Source organism: Jaculus jaculus, chromosome 10, assembly GCF_020740685.1.
Source record: "Jaculus jaculus isolate mJacJac1 chromosome 10, mJacJac1.mat.Y.cur, whole genome shotgun sequence".
Classification (NCBI taxonomy): domain Eukaryota; kingdom Metazoa; phylum Chordata; class Mammalia; order Rodentia; family Dipodidae; genus Jaculus; species Jaculus jaculus.
In genome coordinates this window covers 11,699,872-11,725,039 of record NC_059111.1, presented here as the reverse complement: position 1 = coordinate 11,725,039, position 25,168 = coordinate 11,699,872, and the positions used below count along the sequence as shown (strand labels likewise).

At 44.9% G+C, this 25,168-nt stretch overlaps 1 protein-coding gene and 1 non-coding gene across 3 annotated transcripts in view; both read right to left on the bottom strand.

Moving 5' to 3' along the window:
* The window catches only part of Znf609 (zinc finger protein 609), a 147,906-nt gene that overhangs the window by 32,268 nt on the left and 90,470 nt on the right, over positions 1-25,168 (bottom strand). For both annotated transcript variants that reach the window (XM_045161086.1, XM_045161085.1), the window contains one exon: positions 9,996-10,221. In XM_045161086.1, the coding sequence (XP_045017021.1) occupies positions 9,996-10,221 (226 nt within the window). The remainder of the gene's footprint in view (positions 1-9,995; positions 10,222-25,168) is intronic.
* Positions 30-163, bottom strand: LOC123464261. Its single transcript, XR_006639491.1, has one exon. It is a non-coding gene; the product is annotated as a small nucleolar RNA SNORA70 (small nucleolar RNA).

The window sequence follows — 25,168 nt, the reverse complement described above, 5'->3', positions numbered from 1 at the left end:
TTGATATCAAAGGTGTGCACAGCCCAGAAAACTGTCTCCAAGGCCCCTTAGGGCAACCTGTACAAGGAGCAGATTATGAACACAACCAAGGAGGCTGCTGTTTGTAGCCACTGCTCACCAGACCCCATGAGGAAAGGAACGCAGTCGGCTTAATGAGCTGTGTGGCTATCAGTATTTTTAAATTTTTTTTACTTTTCTTGCTTTTTCGAGGTATGGTCTCACTCGAGCCCAGGCTGACCTGGAATTCACTATGTAGTCTCAGAGTGGTCTCAAACTCATGGAAATCCTCCTACCTCTGCCTCCAAGTGCTAGGATGAAAGGCGTGCGCCACCTCGCCCTGTTCCGGCTAGTTTTTGATTTTTCTTTTTAATTTTTTAAAATTATTTATTTATTTATTTGAGAGTGACAGACAGAGAGAGAAAGACAGATAGAGGGAGGGAGAGAGAGAATGGGCACGCCAGGGCCTCCAGCCACTGCAAACGAACTCCAGACGCGTGCGCCCCCTTGTGCATCTGGCTAACGTGGGACCTGGGGAACCGAGCCTCGAACCGGGGTCCTTAGGCTTCACAGGCAAGCGCTTAACTGCTAAGCCATCTCTCCAGCCCTAGTTTTTGATTTTAAAAGTAGGTACTAGGAAACTAATATGGCCTCAAGGCAGACCAAGTGTTGATTAGATCAGTCACATTTCCCCTCACTGAATTACAGCTCCCAGACTGCAGTCTAGGTCAGCCAGTCTCAAGCAGTGGTGAAGGAAGCAAACCAAAACCGTACGGGGAACATTTTCCTAGCAAACATGCCCATTGATCTTCTACCTGCCGATTCAGAATACTGGGGTCTGGGTGTCTAACTTATACTTTAGCAAGCTCTCCAAATGGTATCAGTGACATGCTCTGATCCTCTCCAGGCCCAGCTCTCTCAGTAAACACCAGTAGCTTAAAAAAGGTGAAACTGTAAATCTTTTCCAAACCAACCTATGGACTCAGTGTAATCCCAATCAAAATCTCAGCAGGCTGTTTTCATTGGATAGTCACAAGCTGATCCTAATACCTATGCGGAAATGCAAAATGCCAAGAACAGCCAATGTAATCTTGAGGAAATACAACAAACTATGTATACAGGTATAGCTAGGACAATGTAGTATGCACAGAGAATAGGCAGCAGAATGGACAGAAATGAGCCCAGAAATAATCCCCTAACGTATATGACTCCCCTGTTTAGTGGGGGAAATAGTGGTGTTTTCAATAAAGCTCTGAAACAATTTGATAACCACATGAAAAAAAATCTCAACCCTTAACTCATCTTTCTCTCTCTCTACACACACACACACACACACACACACACACTTTTTTTAGTTATGAAAGAGACAGACAGAGAATGGGTATGCCAGATCCTCCAGTCCCTGCAAACAAACTCCAGACACAAGCAAAGGACCCAGGTTTGATTCCCCAGGACCCACATAAACCAGATGCCAAGGGGGTGCATATGTTTAATCCATTGTCCCTATTAGACCTTTTCTTTCTCTCTTTCTTTTGTTCATTCGTTCGTTTGTTTTGTTTTTCTGGGTAGGCCATCACTCTAGCCCAGGCTGACCTGGAATTCACTATGTAGTCTCTGGGTGGCCTTGAACTCACAGTGATCTGATCCTCCTACCTCACCTCGACCTCTCAAGTGCTGGGATTAAAGGCATGAGCCACCACGCCCAGCCCAGACCTTTATTTCTTTTAGTTACTGCCTTCATGACCTTCTCCATAGCAACAACTACATCACAAAAAGGCAATTAGAAAGACCTAAAAATGACACATTTTCCATGCTTTCCTAATCCCTACTCCTATGAAAGTACACGGGCTTGATTCTCCACTGTAATTTAACTTTACAGAAATAGAGAAGCCTGAATGGGCCTACGAAAGCCTAAGCTTTGGCAGACAAACTATAAGGCCATTTAGCAAGGCTGCCTCATGTGAGCCAGGAGGAATGAGCTACCTACCCACCCTATCCTGGGGAAGTTCTCTGCAGCCACCTAAATTACAAAGTTGATGCCTGTGATTTCTTTGTTCTGTAGCGCCTAAGGGAGATGGGATAATGAGGTATCAGAAGAGCCCCTTGTTTCTGAAGGGGGAGAGGCAGGAAGGGAGAGCCACCTCACCGCTATCATTAAGAAACAGGAGCGGCCTCGGCAGCAAGCTGCAGCCTGGGAGCAGAGCTCTGTCTGAACTGGCCTGGAACTACTGCCTGGGAGAAAAGGCTAGTTGCCAAGTTGGTTAATAGCTTCTGCCCATCATTATTACAGCAGCTTTATCAACTAGAGCAGGGCCAAGACCTGTTTTAGCAGTGTAAGCACTGAGACCAGAGGGTTCCACATCTAGATCTCATCACAAATGACTAACAAGGACTATTCCCTCTTATGTCTCACATAAATGATTAAAGAAGCATAAATATCAAAGCTAAAAGGACTGCAGAGATCACATAGTTCAACCTCCTCATTTTACAAACGAGGAAACCAAGGTACAGACTGGTAAAATGCTCTAACAAATCAGGTGAGAATAGTAAGACTTGTGGCTGGAGAGATTGCTCAGCGGTTAAAGCACTTGCCTGCAAATCGTAAGGACCCAGGTTCAACTCTCCAGGACCCACGTAAGCCAGATGTACATGGTGGCACATGCATCTGGAGTTCATTCACAGTGGCTAGAGGCTCTGGCACTCCCATTTTTTCTCTTTCTCAAATGATAATTTTTTTATTTTTGTTTTTTGAGACAGGGCTTTGCTCAGGCTGACCTGGAATTAACTAAGGAGTCTCAGGGTGGCCTCAAACTCATGGTGATCCTCCTACCTCTGCCTCCCGAGTGCTGGGATTAAAGGCGTGCACCACCATGACCGGCCTGGTATTTTCTTTTTTAAAAAACATTTTATTTGCTGGGCATGGTGGCACATATGTGTAATCACAGCACCCGGGAGGCAGAAGTCAGAGGCCTGCTATGAGTTCGAGGTCACCCTGAGACTCCACAGTGAATTCCAGGTCAGCCTGGGCTACATTGAGACCCTACCTCGAAAAACCACACACAAAAAACCCTTTTCATTCTTTCTTTTTTTTTTGTTTGGTTTTTCAAGGTAGAGTCTCAATGTAGTCCAGGCTAACCTGGAATTCACTATGGAGTCTCAGGGTGACCTCGAACTCACGGTCATCCTCCTACCTCTGCCTCCTGAGTGCTGGGATTAAAGGCATACACCACCACGCTCAGCTGAAAAAAAGACTTTCAAATGGGGCCCTTTCCTCTTAGAATCACACTCCTCCCTCTCCCCCGCTTTGAGGTAGAGTCTAGCTCTAGCTCCGGCTGACCTAGAATTCACTATGTAGTCTCAGAGTGGCCTTGAACTCATGGTGATCCTCCTAACTCTGCTTCCTGAGCTGGGATTAAAGGCGTGCACCACCATGTCCGATTTAGAATCACACTTTTCAACCCAAGTCAGGGTGAGCTAGTGATCAGTCACACTTCGTATCAGGACTGCCCTTACTATCTAAACTCCGCTCACCTGTTACACTTAAGCATCAGGAACCATTGTTAAAGAATGGCATCAGTAACAAAACAGATCTGTGTTTGAGACCAGCTGAGAGGATTTTGTTATTGACATATTAAAAGAATCATTTTGAGGGCTGGAGAGATGGCAGTTAATGTGTTTACCTGCAAAGCCAAAGGACCCTCGTAAGCCAGATGCACTAAGTGGCACATGTGTGTGGAGTTCATTTGCACTGACTGGAGGCCCTGGTGCACCCATTCTCTCTCTCTCAAATAGATAAATAAAAACACAGTATTTGAGGAACAAGAAAAGGAAAGAATCATTTTGAAACAACTTTACCTATCTGGCAAGCCCACAGTCTGGTCCTATGTACTGCTTCCCTATTTTACAAGTATGTGTATGGAGGTGGTGGTGGTAAAAGGTGAGTTAAAGTGCACAAAAAGAGAACCTCTCTCTCCCTGGGAGATTAGTAGTCTGTTTTGCAATTTGCAAAATAAACCTCAAAAAAGCTCATGACTAAAATGTTTCTTTAGGGTTACAGAATGAGATGGCTTTGCGGTTAAGGTGCTTACCTGTGAAGCCAAAGGACCAAGGTATGATTCCTCAGGACCCATGCAAGTCACATGTACAAGGGGGCACAGGCATCTGGAGTTTGTCTGCAGTGGCTGAGGCCCCTGGTGCACCCATTCTCTTTCTTTCTCTCTCTCTCTCAAATCAATAAATAAACTGAAATAAATTTAAAAGATAAGACAGTGGACAGTTTAGACAATCCACAAAGGCACGGAGCCATACTGTGCCCTACAGCACCCTATGGGAGGAAGCAGCTAGATGGCCACAGAGTGTTGGCTGCTGTTTGGGTGGAGGAGGGGGAGACTGTAAGTTAGGGTTTCCCTAATGTTTCTTTTGTGTGGGTGCGTTGCCATGTGGTAGTCTAGTCTGTTGCTATGAAGACAATGGCTGCCAGTCTCTTTAGGACTGTGCTATTGGCGGGGCTGTTGTTGTGGGGTCAGGCTGGCGCGCAATAGGCTGAAGGGGAGAAAGCCAGGTCACTGTACCATCTCTCTCCTGTAGGTGAGCAGGGCTTTTCCACGATAAGTATTGTAAAGTAAGCATTTCACAATTTATATACATACTCTTTGACATCAGGACCAAACAGAATAAGCAGGGATAACTGAGGCTCCTATTTCATACAAGATTATTAATGGAAAGCCTTGTCCCCGTTAGTAAGAAGGACAAAGACGACAGCAGGCCTGTCATCAGATGAGCAGGAAGGGTCAGGGGCCAGTTCTCCGAGCTACCACATGCAAACTGCACCTCACGCTAAGCGAGAGCACTCCCCGTACTGTGGCAACGAGCAAAAGGCAACCGCAGACCCACAGCAGGCTCAGCCACAGTTCACCTGACAGGGCCATTTGATGTCAGCTTCTTAACCAACCCTCTTTTTCTCCCACACAATCACTTCTTTCCTCATTTCCTCATCTTAGAGGACACACAGCCTCCAACTATAAGCCACTAACTATGGATGGCTTTTTAATTTTTGTTTATTTATTTATTTGAGAGCGACAGACAGAGAAAGAAAGAGGCAGAGAGAGAAAGAGAATGGGCGCGCCAGGGCCTCCAGCCACTGCAAATGAACTCCAGACGCGTGTGCCCCCTTGTGCATCTGGCTAACATGGGTCCTGGGGAATCGAGCCTCGAACTGGGGTCCTTAGGCTTGACAGGCAAGCACTTAACTGCCAAGCCATCTATCTCTCCAGCCCTGGATGGCTCTTTAAATTTAAGTTGATTTATTAATATTATTTGGCGGTGGGGGGGGAGGTTGCAGGGTCTTGCCATGTGGCCTTGAGCTTACAACTCTGCTTTTCTCCATCTCCTTAGTGCTGAGACTCCAGGCATGTGTCATCCATGTCTGTTTATTTTTAACTATTTTATATGAGAGAAAGAAGCAGAGAGAGAAAGAGAATGGGTGTGCCAGGGCCTGTAGCCACTGCAAACAAACTCCAGATGCATGTGCTACCTTGTGCATCTGGCTTTATGTGGGTAACTAGGGAATTGAACCTAGGTAGTTAGGCTTTACAGGGAAGTACCTCAAATGCTAAACCATCTCCCCAGCCCTGTTATTTATTTTTTGTTTTTGTGAAGTAGGGTCTCACTCTAGCCCAGGCTGACCTGAAACTCATTATGTAGTAACAGGGTGGCCTTGGAACTCAGGGCAGTCCAGCTACTTCTGAGTACTGGGATTAGAGGTGTGTGCCACCATTCCTGGCAGGTAGTCTTGTTATTTGAAGATGAAAGAAAGACCCCCACCAACTGACAATTCAGGTAAAGACTGTGGGATTGCCAGAAAGCACAGAGAAGTAGAGAGTACCATTGCAGAACAGTTATCTTTTTCCTTGCATCGAAAAGAAAGAAAGTGAAGGGAGATCTGCCTTGAAATATAATATAATAAGTAGAAGCAAACCTGTTAATAAAATATTAAAAGCAGAAGTACAAGGCTAAGAAAAGAGGATCATCTAAGAGTTAAATGCTAGCCTGGGCTATAAACTAAGTTTTAGGCTAGCCTGTGCCACAGAATACCCCCCTCCCTCAAGGAACAAAACAAAAAATGGAACTACAAACCTTACAGAGTTAGACAAATGTGAATCTGTTCAAATCGGCTGAAAACCGTCAGTATTCATTCTGGGTGTCAGAGAAGTCTGCCAAGTATTTTGACATAACTCTCAAGTTGAAACAATAGTTCAGGATCTGTTAGATATATGTTAATGTAGATTGTGATATGGAAATGACATGGATGTCATTCATAAAAACAGTTTTTTTTTTCTTTTGAGATAGGATTTTTTTTTAAAAAATTTTATTTATTTGAGAGCGAAGACAGAGAAAATGGGCACACCAGGGCCTCCAGCCACTGCAAACGAACTCCAGACACGTGCGCCCCCTTGTGCATATGGCTAACGTGGGTCCTGAGGAATTGAGCCTCGAACCTGGGTCCTTAGGCTTCACATGCAAGCGCTTAACTGCTAAGCCATCTCTCCAGCCCCAGGATTTTTTTTTTTTTTTAATTTTATTTTCCCGAGGTAGGGTCTCACTCTAGCTCAGACTGACCTGGAGTTTACTATGTAGTCTCAGGGTGGCCTTGAACTCACGGAAATCCTCCTACCTTTGCCTCCTGAGTGCTGGGATTAAAAGTGTATGCACCACACCTGGGTAGTTCTATATATATATATATTATTTATTTATTTATTAGAGAGAGAGAGAGACAGAGTATGGGTGCATCAGGACCCCTAGTCACTGAAAATAAATTCCAGATGCTTGTGCCACCTTGTGCATCTGGCTGAACATGGACACTACTGAAGCTGGGTCCTTAGGCTGTGCAGGCAAACACCTTAACCAGCACTTGGGAGGACATACATATATCATCTTAGCACCTGAAAGGCTAAGGCAGGAGGGTAAGTAGCTCAAAGCTAGCCCAGATGATGTATGTATGTCCTCCCATGCTTGGCTTTGCCTTACTTAAAACAATTACTTAAAGCTGGGCGCAGTGGCACGCACCTCTCATCTCAGACTCGGGAGGCAGAGGTAGGAGGATTGCGGGGAGTTTGAGGCCACCCTGAGACTGCATTCCAGGTCAGCCTGAGTTACAGTGAGACCCTACCTCGAAAAAAAAAATTGTGCATGTATGTGTGTGTGCACACATATGTATAAACACCAGACAAATGTGCCACTTTGTGTCTGGCTTTACATGGATATTGAGAACTGAACAAACCAGTAGGCTTTGGTATGCACCTTTAACTGTGAACCATCTACCTAGCCCCTGCTTTCCTTTAAAAAAAAACAAAAAAAAAAAAACGAATAAATTATTTTATTTGAGAGACAGAGAAATGGGGGCAGAGAGCAAGCATGCCAGGGTCTCACTACAAACTAACTCCAGATGCATGTACCGCCGTGTGCATCTGGCTCAAACCCAGGTCGTTAGGCTTTGCAGGCAAATGACTTAACCACTAAGCCATCTATCTCTCCATCCCCCTGCTTTCCTTCCCTATTTATTTTAGTTTTCTTTTTTGAGATAGTCTCTTATACTGTACTCCAAGCTGGCTTGGAACTCACAGCAAGCAGAAATCCTCCAGTTCTTAGTCTGTGGGTTACAGGTGTAAGTAACCAAAAACATCTTTTTTTTTTTTTTTGGTGAACCTGCTATAGGCACCAGGTGTTAAGAATTGGGGACACATGGGCTGGAGAGATGGCTTAGCAGTTAAGCGCCTGCCTGTGAAGCCTAAGGACCCTGGTTCAAGGCTCGATTCCCCAGAACCCACGTTAGCCAGACGCACAAGGGGGCGCATGCATCTGGAGTTCGTTTGCAGTGGCTGGAGGCCCTGGTGTACCCATTCTCTCTCCCTCTCTCTCTCTCTCTCTGCCTCTTTCTCTGTGTGTCACTTTCAAATGAATAAATAAAAATAAACAAAAAAAATTTAAAAAAAAGAATTGGGGACTCAATGAAGAGCCCAGAGTCCTTGACATCTAATCAGCAGAAAATATAATAGACATTAATAGAAAAACCAGAGCTGGAGACAGAACTCAGAAACAGAGCCAACCTAGTATGTGTGAGACCCTAGATTCAATCTCTAGCAAAGAAAGGAAGGGAGGCCAGGAAAGAAAGAAGAAAGAAAACTGGAAAGAAAAATCCATGTTTTTCCCATGGCAGCAGCAGGAGCCTGGTGTGCTCATTCTCGCTTTCTCAAATAAATCTTTAAAAAAAATGTGTTGCACTCACAATATTACTAGATGTGTTACCAAGGGACTTAACATACCTGGCTAGGTACCTTTACACTCTTTTTTTTTTAGGTAGGGTCTCGCTCTAGCCCAGGCTGACCTGGAATTCACTATGTAGTCTCAGGGTGGCCTGGAACTCATAGTGATCCTCCTACCTCTACCTCCCAAGTGCTGGGATTAAAGGTATGCGCCACTAAGCCAAGCCTTTTTCTTTTTTCTTTTCTTTGGTTTTTAGAGGTAAGGTTTTATTCTAGTCCAGGCTAACCTGAAATTCACTGTGTAGTTTCAGGCTGGCCTCGAACTCATGGTGATCCTCTTACCTCTGCCTCCCAAATGCTGGGATTAAAGGCATGTGCCACCACACCTGGCTTTTTTATTTTTCTCTTTTTCAGGTTCACAAACTTTTGAAAAAGGAGAGATTCTGTTCTCAAGGACAAACTGAACATACCAGAAGTCTGGAAGGTAGACTTGAGCAGCAACAACCTACAGAGAGCCACCTGCTTAGTGTAAGTCTGAAAACAAGACCATGTAGATGTTTTCCTGTTGACTAAGTGACAGATGCAGGAAGTGGCCAGGGTGGCTGGGCAAGGAGGAAACCAATGAGAGGAAGGGCCTGGCTACAGCTCCAGGTGTTAAAGGGAAGAGTTGCAAATTAACAGTGCCAACCTGAAGTCCATGTAAAAGTGCTGGGAGTGGTAGTCATGTCTGCAATCCCAATACTCAGGACATGGAGGCAGAGTGATCAGGAGTTCAAAGTCATCCTTAGATACATAATAAGTATGAGGCCAGCCTGGGCTACATGAGACCTAGCTGAAAACCAACCAACCAAAATGCACTTGGGAGGCAGAGGCAGGAGGATTGCCTGAGTTCAATGCCACCCTGAGACTACATGGTGAATTCCAGGTCAGTCTGAACTAGAGAGCCTATTTCAAAAAAATAAAAAATAACAAAAAGGAGTGACTTCACCATTACCTTCTCTCCCCCCCCCCCCCCACCCTGGTTTCCGAGGTAGGGTCTCACTCTAGCTCAGGCTGACCTGAAATTCACTATGTAGTCTCAGGGTGGCCTTGAATTCATGGTGATCCTCTTACATATGCCTCCCAAGTACTGAGATTAAAAGCAAATGCCACCATGCCCAACCTCAATTGCTGCTGCTGCTTCTTCTTTTTTTCCCCAAGGTAGGGACTTGTTCTAGCCCAGACTGACCTGGAATTTACTCTGTAGTCTCAGGGTGGCCTGGAACTCACGAGCGATCCTCTTACCTCTGCTGGGATTAAAGGCGTGAGCTACCACACCTGGCTTCAATTGCTTATTTCCTTTTCTCTTATGACTAACTCAAAATTTCATTTATAATCTAAATCTCCCATATAGAATGGAAAGGAAAGGTATGGAGAATATAGACAGTTTGAATGACCTGGCCAGCACTTACTGACTGTCTAAGCACCAGGGCCAACACTGTGGAGCAGCTATAAAGGGGAGATAATCTTGCTCTGGGACTAAGGATGCGGCTCAGTGGTAGAGTACTGGCCTCCTTGCTACCCCAGCCCTGCAGGCAACAAGCAGACAGTAATCACTAGATGAAAGAGGTCATGCTAGGAAATTTTCTGCTGTTCTCTGTGTAGACTATAAGACACTTCAGAATTGTTTCACTGCACTTATAGCAGCAAGCTCCTAATGGCTCCTCTGCACAAGCAGGTTGAGAGGGATGGACTTACCATCTTCAGTTTCCTGCCAAACGATGCCTTCAAGGTTGACGCTGGTTCCAGGTTCACAGGGGCCCAAGCACTCAGGTTCTGTGGCTAGAGCCACATCACATGTGTTGACCCCAACTGATCGGGTACGAACCATGATCTGCTCACAGGGAGATGAGATGTCATTATTGACCACTGGCACCAAAAGGTGCAATGGCAGCACGGCTGGTGTGGAGACAGGGGACTCCATCTGTGAGAGAAGAGAAAGTACTAGCTGAGTGGCAGGGCGGTCAGTTAAAGGAAATAATATCTCCGAGACGCTCGGCTTTTTTTTTTTTTTTTTTTCAAAGGTAGGATCTCACTGTAGCCCAGGATGACCTGGAATTCACTATGGTGTCTCAGGCTGGCCTCAAACTTACAGTGACCTTCCTACCTCTGCCTCCCTTCAGGCTAGCCTGAGACTCCATAGTGAATTCCAGGTCAGCCTGGGCCAGAGTGAGACCCTACCTGGAAAAACCAAAACAAAACAAGGTTGGGTGTGATGAAGTACACCTGTGATTCACGTAGCTGGGAGATGGAGGGAGGAGGATCATGAGCTCTAAGCCAGACATAACTGCCTCAAAAGAAAAACAAAGCTGGGAATGGTGGCTCACTAGTGAGGCTCAGATAGGAGGACCACCACGGGTTCAAGGCCCGCCTGACCTAAAGGACACCCTACCTCACAAAAAACAAAAACAAAAACAAAAACAAAACAACAAAAACCCAGAAAGGAAAAACAAAAAAATACAATGGAAACTTCTGCCTTCCCAGCTTCTGAGGCATGTCCAGCCAGCGCTATGTTTCCTGTCTCTCTAGCAAAATACCCAGACTTAGAGATGCCACAGCTTCCAATGAGCCTAAGAGCATGGATACAACTGCAGCCGGAAGGAAATGAAAAGTTACAGGAGGTTTGGGAGCAATATGAAGGGCATTTCTGAACCTCACAGTAGCAAGTTAATGAGTATGCTATTTTGGAATAGGACACCAACAAGAAATTTGTCTATAAGAAACAGAAATGGGGGCTGGAGAGTTAGATGGCTTAGCAGTTAAGTCACTTGCCTGGGAAGCCTAAGGACCCACGTAAAGCCAGATGCACAAAGAAGCACTTGCATCTACAGTTCATTTGCAGTGGCAGGAGGCCCTGGCTCACTCAAACTCTGTGTCAAATAAATACTGTTTTAAGTTGGGCATGGTGGTGCACGCCTTTAATCCCAGCACTCAGGAAGCAGAGGTAGGAGGATCACTGTGAGTTCGAGGCCACCCTGAGAGTACAGAGTGAATTCCAGTTCAGCATGGGCTAGAGTGAAACTCTACCTAAAAAAAAAAAAAAAAAGAATCACAATAGTGTTTAATACAGCTCTGTTAATTACCATTTGGTCACATGTAGAATCTACATTGAGCCATAATGCATAGAAGCAGATCTGTGGTGTACAGCTAACAATCTAGATGGCTTTCTGATTTCACATTCTACTTCTTTGTGGAACAAGCATTGCTACATTTATGACTCTGCAGGAGAGTAAAAGATCAGGAAAGCACTCATTTGCCATCGTTTTATATAGCTAGAATATAAAAGCAGAGAATGCCAAGAGGCTGGTGACAAGGGAAACCAAGGAACAGGAATGGGGACTGGGGAGAGAGCTCAATCGGTAAAGGACTTGCCTTGCAAGTTTGATCCTCAGTACACACACAAATGCTGGGTGTGGTGGTGCACACCTCTAATCCCAGCTCTGTGGACCCTGACCATTGGGAGACCAACTCAAAGGAGAGGAGATAGATGGTATTACTAAGGATAACACCTGAGAGTGTACTCTGGTCACACCAGCAGATACATGTGCCTACACACGAATATGCATACAAACAGGCACTCCTGTATACTACACACACACACACACACACACACACACACACACACACACACACCAAGATAAAAATAAAACAGAAAGGAATAGGAATGTAAAAAAGTTAAGGTCAGGCTGGAGAGATGGCATAGTGGTTAAGGCACTTGCCTATGAAGACTAAGGCCCAGGTTTGATTCTCCAGAACCCACGTAAGCCAGATGCACATGGTGGCACATGTGTCTGTAGTTCATTTGTAGTGGCTAGAAGCCCTGGTATGCCCATTCTCTCACTCTCTCTTAAATAAATAAAATATTAAAAAAAAAAACAAAAAAAAAACAATTTAAGGACAGGCATGGTGGCGCATGACTTTACTCCCAGCACTCAGGAGGCAGAGGTAGGAGGATCCACATGAGTTAGTTCAACACTACCCTGAGACTACATAGTGAATTCTAGCCTGGGCTAGAACAAGATCCTAACTTGAAAAAAAAAAAAAAAAAAAGGTGGGGGGTGCTGAAGAGATAGCTTAGCAGTTAAGTGCTTGTCTGTGAAGCCTAAGGACCCCAGTTCGAGGCTCAATTCCCCAGGACCCACATAAGCCAGATGCACAAGGTGGTGCCTGTGTGTGGAGTTCGTCTGCAGTGGCTGGAGGCCCTGGTGTGCCCATTCTCTCTCTCTGCCTCTTTCTCTCTGTTATTCTCAAATAAATAGATAAAAACAAATTTAAAACATAAATTTTTACTTTTATTTTATACAGAAAGAGACAGAATGAGTATATGGGCATGGCAGTGCCTTCTGTCACTACAGATGAATTCCGGACACACGCACCATTTTGTGTGTCTGACTTTACGTGGGTACTGCGGAACCAAACCCAGGACATCAGGATTTGCAAGCAAGTGCCTGTAACTGCTGAGACACCTCCCCAGCCACCACTTTACCTTTTAATGATACTTCTCTTCAGTTCACCTTTAAGTATTAGTTTAATAGCATCCATTAGAGATTCTGAGTGCTGATAGGCAGGTGACACAGAAATGAGGACTTAGAGAAGAATAAAGAAAGGCCACAGTCATTAATCTCCCCACATGAAGTAATTGCATACTGACTTCAGCTGACTCCCACACAGGAGAGGCACTGATGGGGAAAATATTCAGGGCTGCAACATAATTTCAGGGATAGAAAATGTACTGAAGAAATATATGAGACACTCTTTCTCCCGTCTCTTCACAATGTGAATGTGGTATCATGGTCATAGTCAAAAGGCAGAAGGCAGTTAGTAATACTGGAAACTACAGTAGTTGTAGGAAAGTTCCTTTTATTCAAGAATAAAGGATAAACGTTTATATTTATTTAAAATGATAAGATTGTACAGAAAGTAGAATGTTAAGACTGGAGGAGGTGGTGTATATCTGTAAACTCAGCACTTGGGAAACACAGGCAAGAGGATTAAGAATTCAAGGTCATTCTTGGTCATACAGTAAGTTCTTAGCCAGCCTGACCTACATTTAATCCTTACTCTTTTTTTTTTTTTTCCCCCCCAAAGTAAGGTCTCACTCTAGCCTAGGCTGACCTCAAACTCACCCAAGAGTTTGACAGGAAGTATTGGGTGATTCTGATACATAAAACAGCAAAATTGTATTCCAGAGAACACATTTATACATTTTATAAATTGCTTCTAGGGCTATGGCTAAGATCAAAATATACATGTTTGGTTTTCTTTGATTTTTGTTTTGTTTTTCAAGGTAGGGTCTCACTCTAGCTCAGGTTGACCTGGAACTTACTATTATAGTCTCAGGGTGGCCTCAAACTCACAGTGATCCTCCTACCTCTGCCTCTCAAGTGCTGAGATTAAAGGCGTGTGCCAACACGCCCGGCAATTCTTTGATTTTTTTTTTCCAGGTAGGGTCTCACTCTAGCCCCAGGTGGGCCTTGAACACATGGCGATCCTTCTACCTCAGCCTTGCACAAGTACACATGTTTTACGTCATATATCAATCTCAAAAGAACACACACAAACACACAGTGTGGGAGACACTCAAAGTTCAGATAAGGATCAATGTTTCTAAGCCTCAGTGTCTTTTTTTTTTTTTTTTTTTTTAATTTTTCTTTTGAGGTAGGGTCTCATGTTAGCCCAGACTGACCCAGAATTCATATGGCCTCAGGGTAGCCTTGAACTCATGGTGATCCGCCTATGTCTGCCTCCTGGATTAAAGGTGTGTGCCATTACACCGAGCTTTTAAATAATTTTTGATTATTTATTTGCCAGCAGAGAGAGGGGAGAGAGAGAGAATGGGTGCATTAGAGCCTTGTGCCACTGCAAACAGACTCCAGACACATATATCCACTTTGTGCCACTTGTGTATCTGGCTTTTCATGAGTACTGGGGAATCTAACAGAGGTCACTAAGCTCAGCAGGCAAGGGCCTTAACCACGGAACCATCTCTCCTGTCCTTGTTTCTTTTCTAAAATAAAAACATATGTAGCCCAGGTTTGACATTTCATCATGCCTTCCCCCTCCTTTCCTCTTTCTTGTAGGAAAGCGTTTCCCTGGCCACAGTTTCAGTGCAGGAATGGGCCTGCTCTGTCCTAACTGCATGCAACAGATTCTCCAAGGGCTTCTTTCTTCCTTTGGTCCTGCAACGTAGGACTAATTAACTCTCCAGCTGCCAGAGGCCACTTTAACACGAAAAGAAAGCTTGCCTGAGGATAGTGCCGATTCAGGGAAAAGCAGAACAGGGACTCCAGCAATGACGCAACTCCAATGACATTATTTGATCCCTTGCTTTAAACTAGTAAACTCCATTCCTGAGGATGTACAAAACCTTGTTGGCTTTAAACTAACTTCAGCCAGGTTTTTATAACTAAAAAAGTAATGGCCCATTATATCACTCAAAAGTTTATACACATACTATTATTTTATTTTTTTAAATGTTGGTTTTTCCAGGTAGGGTTTCACTCTAGTCCAGGCTGACCTGGAATTTACTATGTAGTCTCAGGGTGGCCTCAAACTCATGGTGATCCTCCTACCTCTGCCTCCCAAATACTGGGATTAAAGGCGTGTACCATCACAACTGTCTTACACATACTTTTTATTTATTTTTATTAAATTATAATAAAAATGTGATTAGGGGCTGGAGAGATGGCTTAGTAGGTAAGGAGCATGGTTGTGAAGGCTAAGGACCAATGTTTGACTCTCCAGATCCCACATAAACCAGACGCACAAAGTGAGGCAAGCGCAAGCATTTGGAGTTCGGTTACAGATGGTGAGGCCTTGATGCAACAATTCTCTTCTCTCCCCAACCCTCTCTCTCTAAAATAAAAAACAAAACAAAACAAAATAATGTGGTTCAGTGGTTAAGACACTTGCCTGCAAAGCTTAACAACCAGCTTAAGTCCCCAGTACACACGTGAAGCCTGACATACAAATGGCCCGTGCGTCTAGAGTTCATATGCAGAAGCTAGAGGCCCTAGCATGCCCATTCTTTCTTTGTGTGCCTGTCTCTCTCTCTCTGCTTGGAAATAAAATAAAATAGTTCAAAACAGACACTGAACTATCTGGGCATGGTGGCGTACACCTTTAATCCCAGCACTCCCACTTGGGAGGCAGAGGTAGGAGGCTCACAGCGTGGGAAGGGTCATCATACCACAACCGGAGATTCAGGCACATTCTGGGCCACTGTATACAATAATGCATGAGGCCTCCTGACCTCAGGGGGACACAGCGTAGAGAGAGGGCAAAAGACCAAGGAACAATGAGCTCTACTCAGGAGGTGTCTCTGGAGTCTCCACACACTGTAAGTAAGCCCTCATCTGAGTCTAAGGAAGGAGCATCGGCAGGGGTCATCTCCATGTAGTGAGCCCCACTGAAGGGCTTCTCTGGGGTCTCACACTCCTGGACAGGACCAAGGTGCTTCTGGAAGTTCTCGTTCAGAGTAGGACGAGACCTGTCAATACGGCTGCTGTGGGGTCTGGTATTGGTGTAATCATACTTTGGTCTGCCATCTTTGGGGTGAAGACATGTATTTGCATCTCCCCAGGGGAAATTTCCTGTGACACCATCCACTCTGCAATTCATCAACATGCCATCTAGAACATCATAAAAGGGTTTTTCAAATACCCTGACAGAAATGAAAGCGCTTTATTCCACCACCTACCAACTCGACTGGGTCAGAGGAGGTGGAGGAGCAGTAGTTGAGTATGTCTGGCTTTAGAACTAAGCCTGGTTCCTAGTTAACTTTTTCTGGATTTCTCTATTCAGCAACATTAAATACTTATGACGGCACAAGAACTATACTATAGCATGATAAATGATGGATTCAGGGCTCTGGCTATAGTTCAGTAGCAAAGCACTTCCTAGCATGTAGAAACCCTGAGTCAAACACAAGCACTGGGAAACAAAACAAAACATGAATATAACATGATCATTGTTCCTAGCGCAGGTGTGGTAAACAAACAGCAACAAGTAATTAAAGCAATGCAAAAGGGAGGGGGGACCTGGGGAGGCAGTTAAGGCCCTTGCCTGCAAAGGCATAGGGCCCAGGTTCGATTCCGCAGCTCCCACATAAGCCAGATGCACAAGGTGGCACATGCATCCGGAGTTCATCTGCAGGGGATGGAAGCCCTGGTGTACTGATTCTCTCTCTCTGCTTCTTTCTCTCTCAAACAAAAATCAAATAAGTGGGCAGAATGACATGCTACTTTGGGAAGAGACAGGTGGTATTGTACCTGAATGTTTTTCTAAAAAAAAATTTTTTTTTGAGACAGAGAGAAAATGAGTATGGGTGTGGCAGGGCATCTTGCCACTGTAATCGAACTTCAGACATACGTACCACTTTGTGCAACTGGCTTTATGTGGTACTGGGGAATTGAACCTGGGCCATCAGAGTTTGCAAGCAAGTGCCTTTAACTGTTGAGTCAGCTCTCTCTAGCGCACCTCTCTCTCTCTCTCTCTCTCTTTTTTTTTTTTTTTTTTTTTTGAGGTAGGTTCTCTGTGTAGCCCAGGCTGACCTGGAATTCACTATGTAGTCTCAGGGTGGCTTCGAACTCACTGTGCTCCTCCTACCTCTACGTCCCAAGTGCTGGGACTAAAGGCATGCACCACCAAACCCAGCTCAGCCCCTCTTTAAAACAAAAAAAAAAATTATGTATTTGCAAGCACAGAGAGATAGAAGAGAGACAGAGAGAATACATGCATAAACATAAGGGCCTCCAGCCTCTGCATACCAAGTCCATATGTATGCGCCATTTTCTGCATCTGACTTTAAGTGGGTAATGGGGAATTGAACCTGGGTCTTTAGGCTTTGCAGGCAAGTGCTTTAACTGCTCTCTAGCCCATCTTTTCTTTTTTAAACTGGGTAATTGCTGAACAGTATCTAAACCAAGAATTGCAGCTGAATCTTTATTTTTTTTTTTTTTCCGAGGTAGGGCCTCACTCTAGCCCAGGCTGACCTGGTAGAACCCTTGCCTCTGCTGTAACATAGACAACCATGGGGTTAATGAAAAGCTCACATGGACACAAGATGATTCCAAGTTTTATAAGAAAAACAAACAACGTTGGCACAAGCCTTTAATCCCAGCACTCGAGAGGCAGAGGTAGGAGGATCGCCATGAGTTCAAGGCCACCCTGAGACTCCATAGTGAATTTCAGGTCAGCCTGGGCTAGAGTGAGACCCTACCTGGGGGGGGGGGGGGAAGCAGTAGCCTGGCGAGGGGTTGGGGAGGGCTGTTAAGTGAGCATAATACATTTAGCCAGAAGGCTCATGACCTCCCCCACCATAGGCTTTTTATTTTTTTTAATTTGAGAGATAGAATGGGCACACCAGGGCCTCCAGCCACCGCAAATGAGATCCAGGTACATGCGCCCCCTTGTGCATCTGGCTTACGTGGGGCCTGGAGAATAGAATTGGATCCTTTGGCTTTGCAGACAAACTCCTTAACTTCTGGCTAAATGTATTATGCTCACTTAACAGCCCTATAAGCATTTTCATTCATTCTCGTATATTAATGCTACTCTTACTCTTGGTTAGAGAAGCTTCTCTTTTCAGATGGTAGTGACCACTGGATGACTCAAAAGCACCATAGTTCTGAGAAATGACAGAGGAGGGTTCAGCAAGACATCTCTATCACACCTGCCAAGACTCAGGGTCCATTGCAGAAGAGGTGGCAGAAAAATTGTAAGAGCCAGGCTGGGCGTGGTGGCGCATGCCTTTAATCCCAGTACTTGGGAGGCAGAGGTAGGAGGATCTCCATGAGTTTAAGGCTACATACTGAATTCCAGGTCAGCCTGGGCTAGTGAGACCCTGCCTTGAAAAAAAAAAATATTAGGCCAGGCATGTTAGCACACACACCTTTAATCCTGGCACTTAAGAGACAAAGGAAGGGTAAGACTCCTGACAATGTGCTCCCCTCAGGCACAAAATGGGCTGGATATCCATGACCTCACAGTGCCTGACACTACCTACACAAGACCACCATAAGAGGAGGAGAAGATGATGACATCAAAATAAAAGACTGATTGAGATGGGAAGAATGGAGTTTCAAAGGGGAAAGTAGGGGTAGGGAGGGTACTACCATGGGATTTTTTTAAATAATAATCATGGAAGTTGTTAATAAATTTTTTTTTGAAAAGAAAAAAATTTATTAGGCCAGGCATGTTGGCACACACACCTTTAATCCTAGCACTTAGGGGGCTGAGGTAGGAGGATCTCTGTGAGTTTAAGACTAGAGATGGCTCAGAGGTTAAGGCACTTGCTTGCAAAGCCTAGTGAGCTGAGTCTGACTCCCCAGTACCCACAAAGCAAAGCCAGATGAACAAAGTGGCACATGCATCTGGAGTATGTTTACAGCAGTTAGAGGGCCTGGTGCATCCATTCTCTCTGTGTGTCTCTCTTCTATCTCTCACTCTGCTTGAAAATAAATAAATAAATAATTTTTTTTTTTAAAAAAAAAAAAGACTAGACTGGACTAGAGTGAGACCTCACTTTGAGAAAGCAAAAAAACTTAGTTTACTTGTGTGTGTTTATGAATGTATGGGCATGCCAGTGTCAAGGCCACTACTAATGCCAGATGCATGTGCCACTTTGTGTCCTGCTATATACATCAGTGCTGGAGAATTGAACTCAGGCCAGCAGGCTTTGTAAGCAAGTGCCCTTAGCCACTGAGCCAGCTCCCCAGACCTCTGTGATTTAGTCTAAGAAAAGGAAACCAGGAAATGTGAGGCAGGGCAAAGAGTGTGAGGAGAAGAATAGGTGAAGAATATTATATAGGGCTGGAGAGATGGTTGAGTGGTTAAGCACTTGCCTGTGAAGCCCAAGAACCCCGGTTCAAGGCTCGGTTCCCCAGGTCCCACGTTAGCCAGATGAACAGGGAGCGCACGCGTCTGGAGTTCGTTTGCAGTGGCTGGCAGCCCTGGTGCGCCCATTCTCTCTATCTCTCTCTCTATCTGCCTCTTTCTCTCTCTGTCACTCTCAAATAAATAAATAAAAATGAACAAAAAAAATAAAAAAAAAAGAATATTATATAGAAGATGGAGGGCAGAAAGATCTGGGCAATGCACTCTTACTGGGCAATCAGAACAGCTAAGTGTGGGCAGTATCTCAGTGATCTTCATAAGGCAAATATCCACTTTTATAACCAAAGGATATCCTGTATAAATCTCATTCTAGTCGTCTAGAACCAATGGCATATTTCATGTGTATGCAAATATGCAAAATCTTTGTTAAGAAATAAAGCAGCAATCACAAATCCCTCTCTGTGGCAACCAGAATCCTGCCTGGAACAGGGCCAGCAAAAGCCATGTTTCCAGCTCTTCTGAGAAAACTGTGGCTGCTGCCTATCAAATTAAAATGCAAAGCAGCTCATTCCAGTGTCACTGGGAACTGTCAGGAAGGGATTATGGTTCCTACCCCAAGGATGCAGGTCAGCTAAACAATACCCATCTTCCAGTGCTGAGAAGGAGGAGGAAGATTAGGCCTGCTTCCAAATAGCAGTGCCTCCTGCTTGTTTCCGTGGTAACCTCCTTTCCCTGAGCTGCTCTCATTTGTCTCTCTCCGCCTGACCTTCACGTTGTTCTGACAGTAACTGAGGAGAAAAGGTGCCCGCCTGCCAGCTAAGCTCTCGAGCTGAGGGCACTGAGCAAGAAAAGAGGCACTCAAACTCGCTCTCACTCCAGACTCCAAACTGTGACCTTAGAGTGATTAGAGCTCTGAAAGAGGTTGCGGCTGCCTCTAGTCACCCCAGGACTGCCTCCCTGCTCTCAGGGCCATCTCACTTTTCTGATGCATCCTTTTAGTGGGAGGAATCTGAGGCCGAGTCAAGCACGAAGGTGACAAGCCACGGAGAAAGGGAAAAACAAGACCTGACAAGCTGAAGAACAGAGGTAATAGAATATTAACTTAAAGCTGCCAGAGACACATGTCAGCGTGGCGGGTGAGGACAGCGCCTAGCTTCCTCTCCTCAGGACTCATGCCATGTTTCAGTCAGCAGACTTGTGAGGACAATTAAGGCAGGTAGGTGGTACTGGGGGCGAGGGGAGGGGCCCAAATTCTTAGAACTATGCTTTCTCTCAAGCTCTGGTTGCCTAAGCACTCCTCCATTTAGCAATGGTTGTATTACGGTCTTTCCATGGGAAGCTCCTGTGCTATATGCTAGAATTGGAGGGGGTAAATGAAAGAACAGGTAACCTCACAGAAATTAGAAAGCACACAAACTGGGCCTGGAGAAGCAGCTCAGTGGTTAAAGGTATTTGCCTGCAAAAGCCTGACTGCCTGGATTCAAATCCCCAGGACCCACGTAAAGCCAGATGCACAAAGTGGCGCATGCATCTGGAGTTCATTTGCAGCACCTGGAGGCCTTGGTGTATCCATTTTCTCTTTCTCTCTCGGGTGTCTTTCTTCTATCTCTGCTTACAAATAATTTAAAAGAATGGAACATGGGGGTGCAGAGGGGGCTCAGTGGTTAGGGCACTTGCCTGCAACATCTAAGGATCCAGGCTCGATTCCTCAGTACTCACATAAAGCCAGATGTACAAGGTGGCACAGGTGTCTGGAATTTGCAGTGGCTAGAGGCCCTGTCATGCCCATTCTCTCTCCTCGCCTCTTTCTCTAGCTCTCAAATAAATAATACATTTAAAAAATTAAAAGGATGGAATAAATGCATGTAAGGCAGAAGCCCCTTCGTCATTCTTATATTACTTCCATTCTTGGATCCTGTAGCAAAGCTAAAATAGAACTTGCTAGTGTTCGTCTAGGAAGCAAGAAACAAATCCAGTAAAGACCCAGACAACACGCACCTGATGCTATGCTCTATTACAGCAGCTGAAATGTACCCAACACTTACTACTGTCTTTTTTTTTTATTTTTTTTTTTATTTATTTATTTGAGAGTGACAGACAGAGAGAGAAAGACAGATAGAGGGAGAGAGAGAATGGGCGTGCCAGAGCTTCCAGCCTCTGCAAACGAACTCCAGATGCGTGCGCCCCCTTGTGCATCTGGCTAACGTGGGACCTGGGGAACCGAGCCTCGAACCGGGGTCCTTAGGCTTCACAGGCAAGCGCTTAACCGCTAAGCCATCTCTCCAGCCCCTTACTACTGTCTTTGCCACACTGTTAAAACTAAGAGCTGGGCTGCAGCTCAATGGGAGAGCTCTTGGCTGGCATGCTCAAGGCCCTGGGTTTTATCCCCACTACTGAGGCAAACATAAGACCTGATAAAGAGGTTGCTACCGCCTCCACTATATATATATATATATATATATATATATATATATATATATATATATATATATATATATATATATATATATATATATATATATATATAAAATCTCCAGGTATCCTCAACCTTCACCTGCTCCTTCTATTGTGCATATGTGTGTGTGTTTGTGTTTAAGGCCCAGTTTGGCCTTGAAATCCTAGTCCTGGGCTAGTGAGATCACTTAACAGTTAAGGCGTTTGCCAAAGGATCCAGGTTTGATTCCACAGTACCCACATAAGGCAGATGCACAAGGGGGTACATGCGTCTAGAGTTCATCTGCAATGGCTAGATGCCCTGGTGTGCCTATTCTCTCTGTCTCTCAAATAAATAATAAATAAATAAAATATGTTTTTTTAAAAAGAAATACTGACTCTCCTACCTCCATTGTCCCAAGTGCTGGGACTATAGGTGTCCCACACCAAGCCTGGCTTCTCTGCCATTCTTATAATTATAATCCAAAAACACACAATCTTTCAAGCAGATAAAAATGATCAGCAGGTGACAATCTGTTTATAATCCTTTAATTCTCCAAAGAGCTGTAAAGATGCCAGGCATGGTAGCACTTGCCTTTAATCCCAACACTTGGGAAGCAGAAGTAGGAGGGTCGCTGTGAGTTCAAGGCCAGCCTAGGTCGAGTGAGTGCCAGGTTAGCCTGAGCTGGAGTGAGACCCTACCTCGAAAAACAAAAAAACAACAACCAACAAAAAGAAGAAAGAGGGGCCGGGCAAAGTGGCACTGCCTTTAATCCCAGCACTCGAGAGGCAGAGGTTGGAGGATCACTGAGAGTTCAAGGCCACCCTGAGACTACATAGTTAATTCCAGGTCAGCCTGGATGAGAGTGAGACCCTACCTCGAAAAACCAAGCAGAAGAAGGAGGAGGGCAAGGAGGAGGAGGCAGAGGAGGGGGAGAGGAGGAGGAAGAAACAGAAGAAGAAGGAAGATGGGTATAGGGGAATCAAACCTAGGTCCTTAGGCTTCACAGGCAAATGCCTTAATTGCTAAGCCATTCCTCTAGCCCACATATAAAATTTTAATAACTATACATGGCTTCAGTGCCAGGGATAGGATACATTCAACTGAGTTGTTGGCCAGGGATGCATTGCCAAGGCTCTTGGTGTCCCAACAGAAATAGATGGTAAGACTTTATTGCTGAAGACTTCACAGCATGAGCTGCAGGTCACTGAGAAATCAAGCTGGGGTTCAAATGAAAACCTTCTCCCTGTAGATCAGATGACAGAAAGCTGCAAAAAGCTACGCTGTATGCAGTGCTATGAGAGGCAGAAGTCATCGGTGGCAATAAACAACAGTGGACATTGCAAGTCTTAAGACTGGCCAGTCAGGCCAAATGAGCCAATTGGTACGATAGGAGCAAGTCTGTTTTGGGAGCTTATGGCTGGGCAGGTCTTGATCCCTAAGGAAGTAAAGCCTGCTGGTGTCTGGCTAAATGCATATATTATGCTCACCAAACTGCCCTGTAAGCACTTTTCTTGATATCTGCACCTATTTAATAATGCTACTCTCACTTTTGGTTAGAGAAGCTTCTCTTCAGATAGCAGTGACTACTGGGATGACTCAAAAGGCACCATAGTACTAAGTGACAGAGGAGGGTTCAACACTGAGACATCTCCGTCACACTTTCCAAGGCTCAGGGTTCACTGTGGAAGAGGTGGCAGAAAGACTGTTAAGAGCCAAAGGAAGGGTGGGACTGCTTACAATGCACTCTTCCAGACACAAAATGACCTCACAGTGCCTGACACTACCTATACAAGACCATCATAATAGGAGGAAAAGATGATGACGTCAAAATAAAAAGGGAGACCGATTGAGAGGGGGAGGGGATATGATGGAGAGTGGGTATGTGAAAGGGAAAGTGGGGGAGGGAATTATGGTTTATTTTCTAAAATTATGGAAGTTATCAATGAAAAAGTTAAAAATAGGGTCTCTCTGTTCACCATTCCATTTGTGAATTTCCCAGAAAGTTCTCCTGTGTTTGTGTCCCATCTTGCCATAGGCACATACCAGGATTACAGAAACCTACCACAGCTCCTGGCTTTTACATGGAGTTTGGAAATCCAAAACTCGGGCACATACTGGGGACTGAATCTCAGGCCTCAAGCATACCACGCAAATACCCTAGCACTGAGCTATATCCTCAGCCCTACTTTTACTTTTTATTTTGCAACAGGGTCTCCGTAAGTTACTCACAATGACCCTGAAGTTACTCCAACCCAAGCAAGGCTTGACCTCTCAGGCCTGTTTCAGCCTCCCACGCAGCTGGGAGGACAGGCTGCATCCACTAGTGTTAAGTTCTTGGTAACCCAGACTGGCATGGGTGTGTGTGTACGCGGGACTGGAGGTGCAGCTATCCCTAACAGTGGAGTTTATCAGAAGTATACCCATCAAAATGACAACCTTTATATTCAGACAAGCATGTTTGGTACAAAAATAAAACAATGAGAATGAGGAACCACTTCAAAATTAAACGGATGAGATAAAGGCAACATGTGTAAAGTCAATGGTTTTGCACTGAGATCGGGCATCGGGTACAAGTATCCCAAGTAAAAATAGAACACCCTTTCTGAGCTCCACAGAAATGTCTATTAGCTGGGTGTAGTAGTGCTTCAATCCCAGTGCTTATGAGGCAGAGGCAGAAAGATAACCTTGAGTTCAGGCCACTCTGAGACTACGGAGAGAATCCCAGGTCAGCCTGGCTAGAGCGAGAATTTACCTTGAAAAACCAAAAACTGCCAGGCGTGGTGGTGCATGCCTTTAGTCCCAAGTTTCAGGAGGCAGAGGCAGGAGACTACATGGGGAATTCCAGGTCAGCCTGGGCTACAGTGAAACCCTACCTCAACCCCCCCTCCCAAATAATAAATAATATGTGATACAGTGAAGAATTTTGGATAAAATCATCTCTCGGCATATTATTTCACTCTATGAAATATTAAAATGGCAGGGAAGGGGGTTGAGGAAAGGAGGGGCTGAGAGGAGGGTTAAGTCAAAATTAAAGATGTTAGGAATAAGCCATATGGAAACTTCCTTCTTTACTAGCTAATAAGATGTATGTAAAAAGAGAATCTGGGCAGAAGTACCCTGTGGGGATGGATAATGCTATGCTCAGAAGCCACAGATTATTACAAGATAATTTCAGTGCCAGGGTGGCATACCTTCCATTGAGTATTGGACAGGGTAGCCCCCGGTGCCCTCAAAACATTACAGACTATTGCCAAGGCTCTTGGTTGCCCACCAGAACTAAATAATGAGACCCTATTGTTGAAGACTCCACAGGCTTGAGCGGCAGGTCACTGAGAAATCAAGCTGGAGTTAAGCTGGAAGCCTCCTCCCTGCTGACTAGCTACCAGGATGCTGGAAAGAGCTATGCAGCCTGTTGGAGGAGAAAGATATCAATGGTCTTAACCAGCAGTGGACTCTAAGTTTTATGGCTGGCAGCCAGACCAAATTTATCAATTGGTGAAATGTTGGCATGTTTGTTATGGGGAATACCAACTGTTCTGATTGGGCTTGGGGCCCACTCCACCAGAGGGAATTCATGCCTGGTACTGAAAACCTGATC